General features: G+C 49.5%; 1 protein-coding gene across 1 annotated transcript in view; it reads left to right on the top strand.

Annotated features, from left to right (window-relative positions):
- Col15a1 (collagen type XV alpha 1 chain) overlaps window positions 1-13,501 on the top strand; it is a 101,616-nt gene that overhangs the window by 46,523 nt on the left and 41,592 nt on the right. Inside the window, exons 7-14 of the mRNA XM_057790402.1 lie at window positions 1,176-1,285; window positions 3,024-3,158; window positions 4,093-4,245; window positions 6,068-6,391; window positions 6,791-6,919; window positions 9,845-9,931; window positions 10,997-11,122; window positions 11,586-11,648. Coding sequence (XP_057646385.1) covers window positions 1,176-1,285; window positions 3,024-3,158; window positions 4,093-4,245; window positions 6,068-6,391; window positions 6,791-6,919; window positions 9,845-9,931; window positions 10,997-11,122; window positions 11,586-11,648 — 1,127 coding nt within the window. The remainder of the gene's footprint in view (window positions 1-1,175; window positions 1,286-3,023; window positions 3,159-4,092; window positions 4,246-6,067; window positions 6,392-6,790; window positions 6,920-9,844; window positions 9,932-10,996; window positions 11,123-11,585; window positions 11,649-13,501) is intronic.

Raw genomic sequence — 13,501 nt, 5'->3', positions numbered from 1 at the left:
AATTTTGGTCTTCTGAGAGAAGAGACAGCTTGGCTCACAGGATAACGGGCATGCATTTATTTTAGTGCCATCTCTTCTTTGTTTTAGGATTCGATTTGTCTTTTGATGCCCTCCCCACAGGTGTGCATGTGGTAACATTTCAGTCAATGTAGAGTTGTAGGAATAGCAATGACAACAGAAAATAATAATCTCCCCTCTCTTTCCGCTCCTATAATCTTGAAGAAGCCTAAATTCAGCACTGTGATTTAGCTGTGTATACATAAATATGCAGATGCCTACACAAGTAATACGTATGCTAGGTAATAATGACTTCATAGCATAAATATCTAATAGAATAGTCACATGTGTACTTGTAAGGAGTCGCTTGTTTGTTCCCAGCTGCCTGGTAGCTCAGACCCGAAATAATCACACACTCTATATTATTTAAAACTCTATTATTTAAAAACCTGCTTGGCCCATTAGCTCTAGTTTCTTATTGGCTAACACATAATTTAACCGATTTCTAGTAATCTGTGTATGCTACATGGCTGTGGCTTACTGGGTAAAGTTCCCAGTGTCTGTCTTTGGTGGGGCTACATGGCTTCTCCTTGACTCTGCCTTCTTTCTCCCAGCATTCAGCTTAGTTTTCTCTGCCTAGCTCTGTTCTACCCTACCGGGCCAAGCCAATTTCTTTATTAACCAATGGTATTCCCAGCATACAGAGGGGACTCCCACATCATGTACTCATATGTAGTCCTTTCTTCTGTTCATTGACTACAGAGCTCAAATGATAACAAATGTTTGTGAGTAGCTTGCTCTGTGCCAGGTGCTGTCCCCAGTATTTCTCCCATATCAGCTAGGTAGAATGATGCATGATCCTCAGAATAATTTCTACTCAGTGAGCTAGGAATCATGATCTCCTTGCAGATGAAGGAACCTGAGGCATAGGTTAAGCATTTGCCCTGAGTCCTATTCTGGGAAGGGGCAAAGCAGGATTCCAGACAGCAGGCAGTGCCAGAGTCCATAATGGCACCAGATCCTAGGGTCTTTCCCTGTCCTCTAGGCTGGCTCTTCCCTCTTAACACTGTATAATGGAATCATGGACACCTCCCCAAGTTACTAGGAAAAGAGTGGCCTCATTCTCTTCTAAGACTGCAAAATGTAGCTGTTGATATCACAATTTTTGCTTCCTGTAGGGTCTGGTGAGATTCTAAATGACACCCTGGAGGTTCATGCTGTGGATAGGGACCCCAGTACTGATGGTGGTTCAGGGGATGGAGCCCTGCTGAATGTCACCGATGGTCAGGTGAGTGAGTGGTAAGTTTGATATGATGGCCTAATAGGAGACTTGTTTGCTTATTTCAATTTGATGATGCTGAATGCCATCAGGACCAATGTCCCCAGGGTATAGAGGAAGCACAGTGGCCAAGCTTCAAGGGCACACCAGCATAGGTGGAGGAGAATCAACCCCAGCTTGCTTTCACCCATGCTTGGTGATGAATACTGGGTCCTCACCATGGTGACCCCTGGCACTGGACCCTTAAGATGACACAGTCTCCTCAGAACATTATTAACTGTGGCCATGTCCACACTGTTCTTAGCAGGTGTCTTTCAAATCTACAAAGCCAGTTTGAGAAATGCTTGGCTTGATAGGGTCACAGCTTCTCAACTCCAGCGTTTGTGCACAAGTGTGAAGAGCCAAGTGTGAAGACCCTAGCACGCCCATGTAAAACCTAGGTGCAGTGATAAATACCTGTAACCCCAGTATGGATGGCAGGGGGACAGATAAGAGGATCCTAGGGGCTTGGTAGTCATCCAGCCTAGATGAAATGGCAAGTTCCAGATGTAGTGAGATACCCTGTCTCAAAAATAAAGTGGAGAGCCGTGGGGGAAGACAACAAGTATGATCTCCACAGATTCATGTGTGTGTGAATGCACCCATATCACATGTGCATCCATACCCACCCCACCACACTGACACACACACTCACACATACATACTCACATACACACACACTCACATACATACTCACACACTCACACATACATACACACACTCACACACATGTCACACACATACTGTCTCTCTCACACATACCAACACACACATACACACACTCACACACACTCACACTTTCACACTTACTGTCTCACACATACTGTCACACAATTCACATATACACAGACACTCACACACATACTGTCACACATACACACACACTCACACACATATACACACACGTCACACACACTGACACATACACACACACACATGAAACCCTAGAAAACAAAAATAAACATGCCCTCCCCACCCCTTTGTTTTGAAACAGAATCTGATCTCGTAACTGGCTGGTCTAAAACTCACTATATAGACCAAGCTGGCTTCAGACTTAGAGAAATCTGCCTGCTTCTGCCTCCCGAGTGTTGGGGTTAAAGGTGTGCACTGTCATTTCCGGAAAGTTTGTCTCTTTCTGTGACAGCTGCAATCACAGCTGCTCTATTTCCCCATTCATTGTGGGACTTATCGCAATCTTTTCATTACTCAGAGGAAGCTATTCTACAAACCAAGAAAGAAAGGCATGTTAGGGCTGCAGTGGGCTGAGGAGGGCAGAGTGCTGCCTGCATGTGGCTGAAGCACCATGGAGAGAATGTCATTGTCCTTCTGTCCAGATGGGTGTACAGGGGTGATCACAGGAGTGATCACAGGAGATCTGTGTATCTAGACCCAAGGCACAGAGCTGCAGCCAGCTGACCTAGGAGGCAATTGCCTATGGCCACAGGGTCTGCTGACAGATGTTAGCATGAAATGCAAGACATCTGTGCCTCAGAGATGTTTCTTATCTCCTGACTTTTGCAAGCCTGGAACTGGTCTAAGACTGGGATGAAGTCACAAATATGGAGGTGCCTACAGTCGGGAAGCTGGTGGGATGTCAGATGCCAGGGGCCATGTAGTGATCCAGATACTCAGTTCTCTGCAGCCATTGGCTTGTTGATCAGAGCTAAGGGACCTGTTGCGGGGTCTCTCACTGGGCCCTTGTTTCTAGGTGTTATCAGCAACAGCAGCCGGGGAGGCCAAGGTGCCTGTCACCACTACCCTGGAAACAGAGATTAGCAGTGTACCTACTGGGAGCCCCAACCTGGCCATGACCACCCAGAACTCCAGGGAAGTGGCTACTTCGGTGAGTAACTTAGACACACATTTCAGTTCTGTTAGGAGCAGTTCCTAGCCTCCTGTTTGAAAATGCACGCAGGGGCAGCACTATGCAGAGTCCAGGTGGGCAAGAGCAACGGGCTGCAAGGGTATTCATTCACTGGGAAAGGTTTGCAGAGAGCCATGCCACACCAGGCTCTGGTTCTGCTTGCCAGAGCTGATTGTCATTAGGATAGGCTATGTTCCCAAGACACAGTGGTCAAGGGACAAAGGACTCCCAAAATACTCTGGGAGTGATCTTCCAGGTCAGAGAGGTAGAAGGTCAGCCTGGGGGTTTGAGAAAAGTAGTCAAGCAGATGGGCTAGATGGATGTTACAGGTGGGGCCCAGAGACGACACAGGAAGTGAAGAAGTACGGGGTATCATGGGGTCAGCAGGGGACCCTGGTGTCAGCTGTAAGCTGGAGAGTTCGGGAGCATGGCGGTTTCTGCTGGGTAGCTTGGCAGCATCCAGTGAAGAGGCGGCTACTGAAGCATAGGAGAGGGTGAACGGATCTTCTTAGGATTCAGATTCTAGAAAGATCACTCTGGCTTCTAGGTAGAGAAAGGATGGAGGAAGCTGGCAGGCTGGATCCAGGTCCAGATGAGCAGGGGTGGCCATGAACATGTCAGAGCTTTTCAAAAGCTCCAGCGAGTGATTCTGAGTGACAGTGGTGAGGGCCACTAAATGTGGGAGTTACTGATGTAGGGGAGCAGGAGGCAAGAAGCAGTCAGGTGATTGGCAGGTGTAGACCAGTGAGAGCAGAGGCAAAGGACAGGTCTTAGCTGTGCCTGTGCTTTGAAGGTGAGGGAGGGACAGGACACAGGTACATGAGGGGCTTTGACTGTCTATCCCCTAAAGCCACGGACATGGACCAAACTGGTGGTTCACTAACCTGGACCTTTGGGATGTCTTTCCATTCAGGATCCAGAGAATGAGGAAAATCTGGTATCAGCAGCATCAGGGGACGGCGAAGTGCCCACCAGCACTGCTGGGGAGGCAGAGGCTGACACCATGCCTACTGCAGGGCCAACTCTGTCAATGCTTACCCAGAAACCAAGAGGAGAGGCCACTCTGGTAAGTAGTATGATGAGTTAGAATAACCCTCTCAGCCTTACACTCAGCAAGCCCAGATACCCTGGCCTGGGGTGTGTGCGAGCACCTCTGACCAATGCTCATTCAGAGGTGGGACTTGTCGGCCAGGAGTGCTGCTTATGTAGCTCAGACCGTGTGGTCCAGCAGGGCCTGAAGAGAGATGGGGATACCCTGTGTGGTCAGAGGAGTAGGGAGGAGTCTTGGGGCCATGTGCAGAGTCTCTTGTCCCCACCAGCAGGGCCAAGGGACCAGGGTTGGAAGGCGTGGCCTGTGTGTGAGGAAAAGAGGTTCTGGTGTTGTTGTGGGTTGTCAGGAGAAGGGAGGCAGGGTACAGACAGGCAGGCCAGACAGGGTAGAGGGAAAGATCAATCTGCCTGTAGTATAGAGAAGGCTGGACACACACACCCCAGCTGGACACTGACTGACCCTGTCCCTGGGATAGCCCATGAAAGTCCTTTACACAGCAGATTCAAACCCCATGGCCACCCCTGTGTTCCCACCCCATGTGAATGGGACGGTCCCTTCCCAGCTGCCTCAAGTAGAATGACCTTCCCTCTTCCTCCGTCCCATATCCCAAGAGAATGAGGTCCTGTTGCTTTTCAACCTAAATCTGTCATTCAGCAGCATAGGCCCTGAGCGGCCTCCTTTCCCAGCCAGGCCTTGCTCACACCCCGTTGGAGCCTCTCTCTCGCAAAACCTGCCTGGCTGCTCCCCCTCTTCTGGGATGGTTTGCTAACCTTGACCTACTGACCTAGCTCCCCTGAGAAGCCAAGCAGGGTCTGGTCACTGGCCTTCTTGGCTGCACCTGGGGCTTCTGTGTTCCTCACCTGAGCCACAGCTTCCTACCTCAAGATTTTCTGAGTTTTTTTCCTGCCCTGTGGTCTTCCCACACCTCCTCTCTGCAGAAAGCCTTCCCCCTCCCCTTCCTTCACTTTCCTGCTTGTCCTTCACAGTCAATCAAACATCGTTTCTGTAGGAACACACCAGTGTAGACTGTGAAGGCTCCTAGGCCTTGTCCTTGGGAGACTTCATCCTAATTGTATTGGTAAAAAGCTCCTAGGGCATGCCTGACTTTCCTAGCGGATCAGGAGCCTGGTGGAGACAGGGCTTAGCAGCCCCCGCTTCCCAGATCTGCTTTGCTCCTTCCAAGTGGTAGGTGCTGGATGAATCGGCTGAGCAAAAGCATGAAGGCAGCAGGGCCCACCAAAGTCAACAACCTCCAAGTCCCTCCCCATGCTCGCTCTCCTGTCTGTAGTGAACAGTGCAGGCAGCCTGTGGTCTGTTCTCGTATCCACACAGCCTAGAGACAGAATTCTCCAGGTCACCTGACTGTCACACAGATGATTTCAAAGACCAAAATGTTTCCTTTTCCTTCCCTTTCCTTTTCTTCTTAAAGACAAAGTATGTGTCACAGCAGGAGAAAACCGGGGACCAGACTCCAGTTCTAAAAGTCCTAGTGTGACAGAGGCTGGAGCTTGGCCCTCAGAACAGGATAAAAGGGGGGGCTGCCTGCAGAGGAGATGAGCTCCCCATGGCCGGAAGGATGTGAACTAAGCCCAGATACTGACTGAACAGAGATATACAGGCAGATGGATTCCAGAGGTGGGCTGACGATGCCTGGAGGCCTGTACACTCAGTTGTAGCTTCCCATTGAGAGAGAACTCAGGCAAGGCCGCAATAGAGCTGATGAGATCTGGGGGTCCCAGTGGTTTCCTGTCTGTAGCATGTGCATAGCCCCCAAAGGAAAAAAATGGGGGGTGGGGTGGAGATCCTATGGCATAATCTGATGTCAGTTCTATTTCAGGGTCCAAATGGTGAAGAATTGTTAACCCCAGCTGTGTCCAAGGTACCACTCGGTGCTTTTGAGGAAGAGGAAGCCAGCGGGACTGCCATCGACAGCCTAGATGCCTTCACACCCACAGCGGCCCTTGAGCAAGCCAGCGAGATCCTTACAGACATCCAGAATGTTCCCACACCCACAGCAGCCCTTGAGCAAGCCAGCGAGATCCCTACAGACGTCCAGAATGCTCCCACACCCACAGTGGTCCTTGAGCAAGCCAGTCAGAGTCCTACAGATACCCAGGCCACTCTCACACCCACTGTGGTCCCTGAGCAAGTGTTCACTCCTGTAAGTCCCAACTGGCATCCTCTCTGACTCATGGGGGACAGAAAGCTCAGCACTCTGAACCAGGAGCCCTTAAGGTTCTCCGCAGAGGCACACACAGCTTCGTCTCTGTTGTGAGACCTCGGGAAACGCCAACTGAACAGAGACAAAAGACGGTGACAGAAGGAGTCAGGTGTTGGGTTTTATCCCAGTTGGCTACCTCCTAGCTGTGACTGAGAACTTTCCTAAAGATCAGGGTCCCAAAGATGGGAGGGGTTTTTAGCATGACAGAGCTGGGTGTGAGGTTGCCGGTAGTTAGGTGAGTGTTTTGACATTGGGTTGCCATCACAGACATGACACCCGCAATCCTACAGCCTTGTGGGCTGGGACCATGATGACCCCTCCTGTTGACCTCCTTTTCAGGCACCTGCTGGTGGAGAAGACTTGGTGGCCTCCACAGAGGACACTGAAGAGGAGGGGTCTGGCAGCATACTCCCCAGTGGGCCTCCGCTCCCCACACCCACAGTGACTCCCGAGAGGCAGATCACTCTGGTGAGTGTTGGGGCAGAGGGGTGGACTCAGCTGGAAGATCTTTCAGTGTGGAGAAAGGCCACCCTGACCTTCTCAGGGTTGATTCTCATCTTGATTTGTAATGATGAGATATTTGAGGGCCTTTGGCCTGAGGAACCCTAGATAGAAGACTGCAGGTTGGGTAGGAAAAGGCAAGAAAGAAATGTGGAGGGACCTTTCCGAGGCCTTCAGTTGCCTTTGTAATCACATCAAGGTTAGCAACGTCTCAGGACATAAACAGTGAGTGTGGAACTCAGCAGGGTCTATAGAGACAGAACATGAATGGTGTGTGGACCTGCCGGGGCCTCTCAGCTGAGGGTCTGAGGCTGTCTGTGGTCCGCTACTCCGAACCGTCAGCCATCCTTTGGTTTCTTCAGGCAGGCTTCTGGTCTGCACAGGACGGCTGGGGAGTCAGTTGAGAAGATGTTCACAATCATCTATGCACACGGTGCGGTCACCAGCTGAGGGGTGGCCCTTTGTCTCAGAGAAGCAGGCAACTCAGAGTCAGGCCTGTGTGAATCAGGGAGCAAACTGCAAGCCTGCATCAGGATGAAGATGGTTCTCAAGGAGAACCTCCTGTAGGTCACCCATCTCAGTGTGTCAGTGCCTAGAGTGGCTCTCTGAAAGTCATGATTCAAGGTTCAAGGTTCAGCCATGTGACCCTTCAGATGCAACGCTCCAGTGGCCTGCACTAGGGGTTCAGAGACAGAGAATAGAAAAAACATAATGAGAGAGAGAAAGAGAGAAAAGAGAGAGAGAGACAGAGACAGAGAGAGATGAGAGAGAGAAGAGAGAGAAAGAAGAGAGAAAGACAGAGAGAGGAGAGGAGAGAGAGAGAAGACAGAGAGAGACAGAGAGAGAAGAAAGAGAGAGAGAGAGAGAGAGAGAGAGAGAGAGAGAGAGAGAGAGAGAGAGAACATATAAAGAATAGCAGGGTTATAAGGAGAATGAGTAGCTGTGGTGTGGGAAGGGAAGCCCATGAGCTGGAGGGAGTTTAGGGTAGAGGAGGCACTGAGAAAGACCAGGATGATAGCGTGGACTGTGAAATGTGTAACAAGTACATGTGATGCTGAGGGAGCCTGAAAGCAGCAAGCACTTTGATATGTTAACAGGCGCCACAGTTAGCCATGTGTCCCTTCTGTCCAAGGTAAGGAAAATGGCTTCTTTTGTTAGAGGTGAACCAGCTTCACAAGTTCCTGAGGCTTTTTATCTAGCCACCAGAAGTCCTCCTACAGTCTAGGTGGGCTGCCTTTTGGAGTCTGGGGAATTGGAGTCTCCTTTGGACCTAACAATCATCTCTCAAGTTGTTGTTTTTTTGTTTTTGTTTTTGTTTGTTTTTTTTTTTTCTGTCTCTGCCTCCCACCTTTTTCTGTTTGGTGTTTTGGAGAAACTGGACCACCCACCCTTATATCCTTGAGTTTTCTGTCCTAAGAAGTTAGATTGGTGGGGTTAGTCACCCTGGTGGTGGGGAGTAGGGGTTGTGGTCGGGGAGCTGGATGTACTTGCTGCTTCTGGGAAACTCCGTCCACATATATTAGCGACCCTAAAGCTGCATATTAACAACTAGAAGTTAACCACCACACAATTGCAACCAGGAATTTGGTTCTAAGAATCCTCCTCAATGGAGATAACTTGATAAGTAACAACGGATTTTGTTTACTAGGATGTTAGCCTTAATATCTGCCCATAGTAGAAGAATTGGGTATGATTTAATTAACCAACAAAAGAAAGCTAAGTAAAGTCTATTCAAATAATGGAACATTCGACATTATTAAAATTATTCTTATTTGTACTCAATGTTGGAGAAAATGCTAACCATATCATGCTAAGTGAAAGAAGATGGCTATAAGTTCCTGTGTATTGTGTGGTCTTAACTGTTAGGAAATACAGACTCTGGAAGGAAGCGCCCTTCCTAAATGTTAGCAGCGTTGTTTCGAAGTGGTGGGACTGTGGGTGCTGTCAGGTTCTTCGTGCACTTTGTTGCTTTTGCTATGGGACTGATAACTTCTACAGTAGGTTGTGTTTTATACTGGTGTTTGTTTTGTGTTTATAGTGCTAGAGGTTGAACATAAATCTCCTCCATCAGAAAAGCAGCAACCTGATTGGGTCTCCTTACATCTACTACTATCCCTGTCTTATATACTGTTCTAAGACCAAGGCAACTTATAAAGGAAGGCATTTAATTTAACTGGGTGCCTGCTAACAGTTTCAGGGGTTTAGCCTATTATCAGTATGGTGAGAAGCAGGCAGGCAGGCAGGCAGGCAGGCAGGCATGGTCCTGGAGAAGAAGGTGACAGTTTGCTTACATAAGAGTCTCGACTTATGGATCAAGGGAGATGGAGACTGGACCTGGCATAGGCTTTTGAAATCCCAAATCCAATGGCACATCTCCAACGAAGCCACACCTCCCAATCCTTCCCAAATGGTTCCACTAACTGGGGAGCTAGTATTCAACATATGAGCCTATGGAGAACGTTCTCATTCAAACCACCACGCCTCCCTCTGATAGCCACAGGACAGTGACCTTCCTGCCCCAGCTCTAACTTGCAACCCTGATCCTCCTGGGACCTCTTAGTGGGGACTCAGGATATACATTCTCAGTGATCAAATAAAGCCTTATCCAAACCTCACCTTCAGGGTGGTTTCACACTGGAGGCCACCTAGGAACTAAGGAGTTCCCTGGAGAAGAAACGGGAGGGATTAACAGGATGCTGAGACCAGGCCACCTGCAGGCCGAATGATGGGGAGGCTGAGGCCGGACTCCCGCTGGAAAGGGGAATAGAGGTGAGGCCAGAAGTTGGCCACAGACATTTTAAGACTGCCGAATATGGGAGCACTTGAAACGGCATGGCCGTCTGTGGAGACTGGTCCCTGAACCTCCTTGTGGGAATTTCTCTTTTTCTGCAGGTAGGAGTGGAGACCGAAGGCTCTGGCCCTGTTTTGGACTCAGATGTGGGCTCTGGAGACTTTGTGGGCAATGAGGATCTGTTGAGAGTGAGTATTAGGGGTGCTGGGGGCTGGTGTTGGGGACCTGGGAGGGAACGTCATGGGGTCAGGCAACCGATGAAAGTAGATGGGCCCTTAGGGACTGTTTCCTGGAGTCTGTGGGGATCATCATACATTTCTCCTTTATTTTCACGTTTGACATTTCCGTCTCATTTTAGTCAAGTGCAAGCCTAATTTTCATTGAGATCTCTCTTCTCCACCCTTCTCCTTTCTCTGGAAGCTGCTCCTATCTCTTCATAGCAAGTTTGTTCATTTCTACCCATAACTCCCACCCTACCCTTTACCTATGAAAGAATTACCCTGGTCCCTTCTCTGTTTGGATAGCATTTCATGGTAAGTTTCCAGTATGAAACCCTCCCTGCTCTTAGCCCCCAGTCTGCTCTTAGCCCATTCTTGGTGCCTATGATACGTCTGGCATGCCCAAGGCTGGTTTTACTGGTCCTCTCTAAATTACCCACAGGGGAGTGTGGCTGGTTCTCCATGTAGCTGTTGCTCCATCCTTGGGCCCAGGCCTCTCTCCAGCCCTTCCCCTGAGCCGCCATGCTGCTCCAGCTTGATGCTCCACTTAGCTGCCCCCACTGGTCTCCGTGGTGTGAAAGCCCAGTGGATCTACCAGGAACAGTCTGGGCTGGTGAGACCCAACAGCCAGCAGGAGGCTGGGGAAACAACAAGTCCACTTTGGAAAGTGTTTCAGGACGAGGTCAAACACAGGCTGTTTGGCTGATCTTACAGTCAATTAGAAAGCAGAATTATCTGGGGTTCCTCTGGGACTCCAGCTCATTGGTTCTTTATCGTATAAGCCACTGGGGAGAAAGCCTGGTGTGAGCTGCTTGGAAAACCTTACATTCAAATGCCAACTCCGCTGCTTTTCAGCCGTGTGTGTATGATTCCCTGAGTTGTGTTACCTCATTGAGCCCCAGTTGCTGCCACTGCAAGGTGGGAACCCCACTCTTTCCTTATGGGAGTGTTAGGAGGATTGGAAAGGAGGTTAAACGAAAAAAAATACTTGGTATATTCACCCTCCTTCATTACTTTCGACACACTGTTTTTCAGGGTCCTCCGGGCCCCCCAGGCCCACCTGGATCACCTGGGATTCCAGGAAAACCAGGAACGGATGTTTTCATGGGACCCCCTGGCTCTCCTGGAGAGGATGGAGCTACTGGTGAGCCAGGACCTCCGGTGAGCAACCAAAGCCTCATCCTTCGCTCTGTGCTCATGGGGCTTCCTTTCACAGACAGATTACAGACCCAGCACCACTCAAGGCTAGGGACCAAAATCTTCCCCTTCTGGGTCATTTCTGAGGCTCCACGGGAGGACAACCAAGAACATACCAGATGCACCGCTTTCCTGATTCATATGGGGCGGGGTAGGAGTGCAGGCTCATGGAGATTTTGGAACCTGCCACAGGATCCAGAGTTAGACCTGGTGTGGGAAAGCCTTGGAGGCCATCTGGTCCTATGCTGCTCCTGATGTCCTCCTCCTCCGAGGAGACTCAGGGAGCCGAGGATGCTTGTCTTGGGGCATCAGCAGCTAGCCCTGTGCTCACTGGCCTCCTGTCCGCTCAACCTTCCCTCCTTCCTAGGTAGGGTTTTGTGTGGTCTTTAGCAACCATGCTGTGAGCTGATTGTCATATGTTCCGCAGGGCCCTGAGGGACAGCCTGGACTTGATGGAGCCTCTGGCAAGCCTGGGATGAAAGGAGAGAAGGTATGGAGATGGTATGAGTTCCCAACACAGGGAACCAGCCTGGCCACTCTCCGACCTCTACCCTGAGTTTGTTCTCTGTTATTCTCTTCGGTCATCTCTATTGGATGTCCGTCCCATCATTGGGTTGGGTTCACAGTTTTCTCGTCTGTTTCTCCTTCCCACTCCTGTATGCCCTAGCACCAGTGAATGGCAGTGCCGCCATCCACCCTGGGGCCTATCTTCCCAGGCTCCGTCTTCTGGTCCCTTCCCTGTCATCACTGGTCAGTTGCCAAGAGTGACTTGCACACCTGTGACTGTTCTGTGCATCCCAACCAGACATCTCTTTCTGCCTACCGTGTAGCATTAGGACCCTCACTGATGTCCTTTCTACCCACAGTCACCCCCCTATGACTGCCCACGTTCATGTAGTGGGCACTCCCTGGCTCCTGAGAAAATGCTAATGGCACTCTGTTACCACTAAAGCCCTAATGCCCATCTTCATTAGCACCAGCTGTCTCCACAGCGCAGAACCCCCTGCTCACTGCTCCAGCTCAGAGCAACAAGCCAGTTGCTGCGTGCTTCTCTTTGCCAGCTTCTAAATCTGCATGTGTTATTCGCCTCGTCTGGAATGCCATGTCTCTTTGTCATCAAGGCCCAGTTCAGATGCAGTGACTCTCCTTTATCCTAAGTGTTGTGTTGCAAGACTCCTCCCCACACATACAGATTATGATCTTTGTGCATTCATATCCATTTAATTTCTAGATTAAACACAACAAAAATTAGCTGCAATAACCAATGATACAGTCGAACAATCGTAACAATATAACAAAATCGCTAGCATCACTACTCTTCACTTTGGAGTCATTATTAAGTAAAAGAAAGGTTAAGGAACGGGTGGATGATTCCATACTTGGTTTGATAACAAGGTGGCAGCTAAGTTACTGGTGGGTGGGTAGTGTACACAGCGCGATATGCTAGACCAGGGAATTGCTCGTGTCCCAGGATGGATGGAGGAGGAAGCTGAAGGATTCCATTACGCTCTTCAAAATGGTGTGTAATATCAACCTTGTGACTTGCTCATTTCTGGAATTTTCCATTTAATAATTTCAACCTGTGGCTAACTGAAACCACAGAATAGAACTGTGGATAAGGTGAGGGGGACCCTGAATGTCTTCCTCCTCGTTCTTTCATTTGGGGTTAGTATTTTGTTTGAGGTCTGTTGAGGCAGGGGCTTGCTACACAGCTGGGGTTTGCCTCAAACTTGTGATTCCTCTGCTGAATGTCTAGTGCTAGGGTTATAGATATCACCTAATGCCCGACTTCTCTCAATTCCTCCAGCACCCGTCTCCTTCCTCTTTCTGTGAACACATGGTAAATGTCACTGAGAACTAACCAGTGACACAGAAGATGCTAGCCAGCCTGTGTACCCTACATCCTATCCTGCCATAGAGTGGAAACAGCCTTTCAACCAGCACAGGCCTCTATTAGTCTTTTATGAAGAAGTGGGCTATTCTTCAAACACCATTTTAAGCTATCGTTTCTAGTTAGTCTGCCTTCAGTCTTTGTTGGCAGGTCTGTCTGCCTACTGTCTGTGCTAGTGCTCCTGGAAGAAGGCAATTCCTGCCCCTGCAGCCTTCCCAGCCAAAATGAGGACAAGTCTCTTTCTGCAAAGAGAGATAATAAATGTTTTTAAAAGGCAGTTTGCACTAGGGATGCGCTAATAGGGTGAATGAGGGTTCAAGGCACCCACTGGATAGGAGGCTGGGCCCTAGGCATCACCTCTATGAACATTGTTTGAAACGCTTCCTTCCAGGACACCCCGACCTCTCAATCCAATCCAGTTCCACCAACTTAACGGAAAGAGTAGTCTGATT

Source organism: Chionomys nivalis, chromosome 16 (assembly GCF_950005125.1).
Source record: "Chionomys nivalis chromosome 16, mChiNiv1.1, whole genome shotgun sequence".
Classification (NCBI taxonomy): domain Eukaryota; kingdom Metazoa; phylum Chordata; class Mammalia; order Rodentia; family Cricetidae; genus Chionomys; species Chionomys nivalis.
This window is presented reverse-complemented; position numbering and strand designations above follow the sequence as displayed.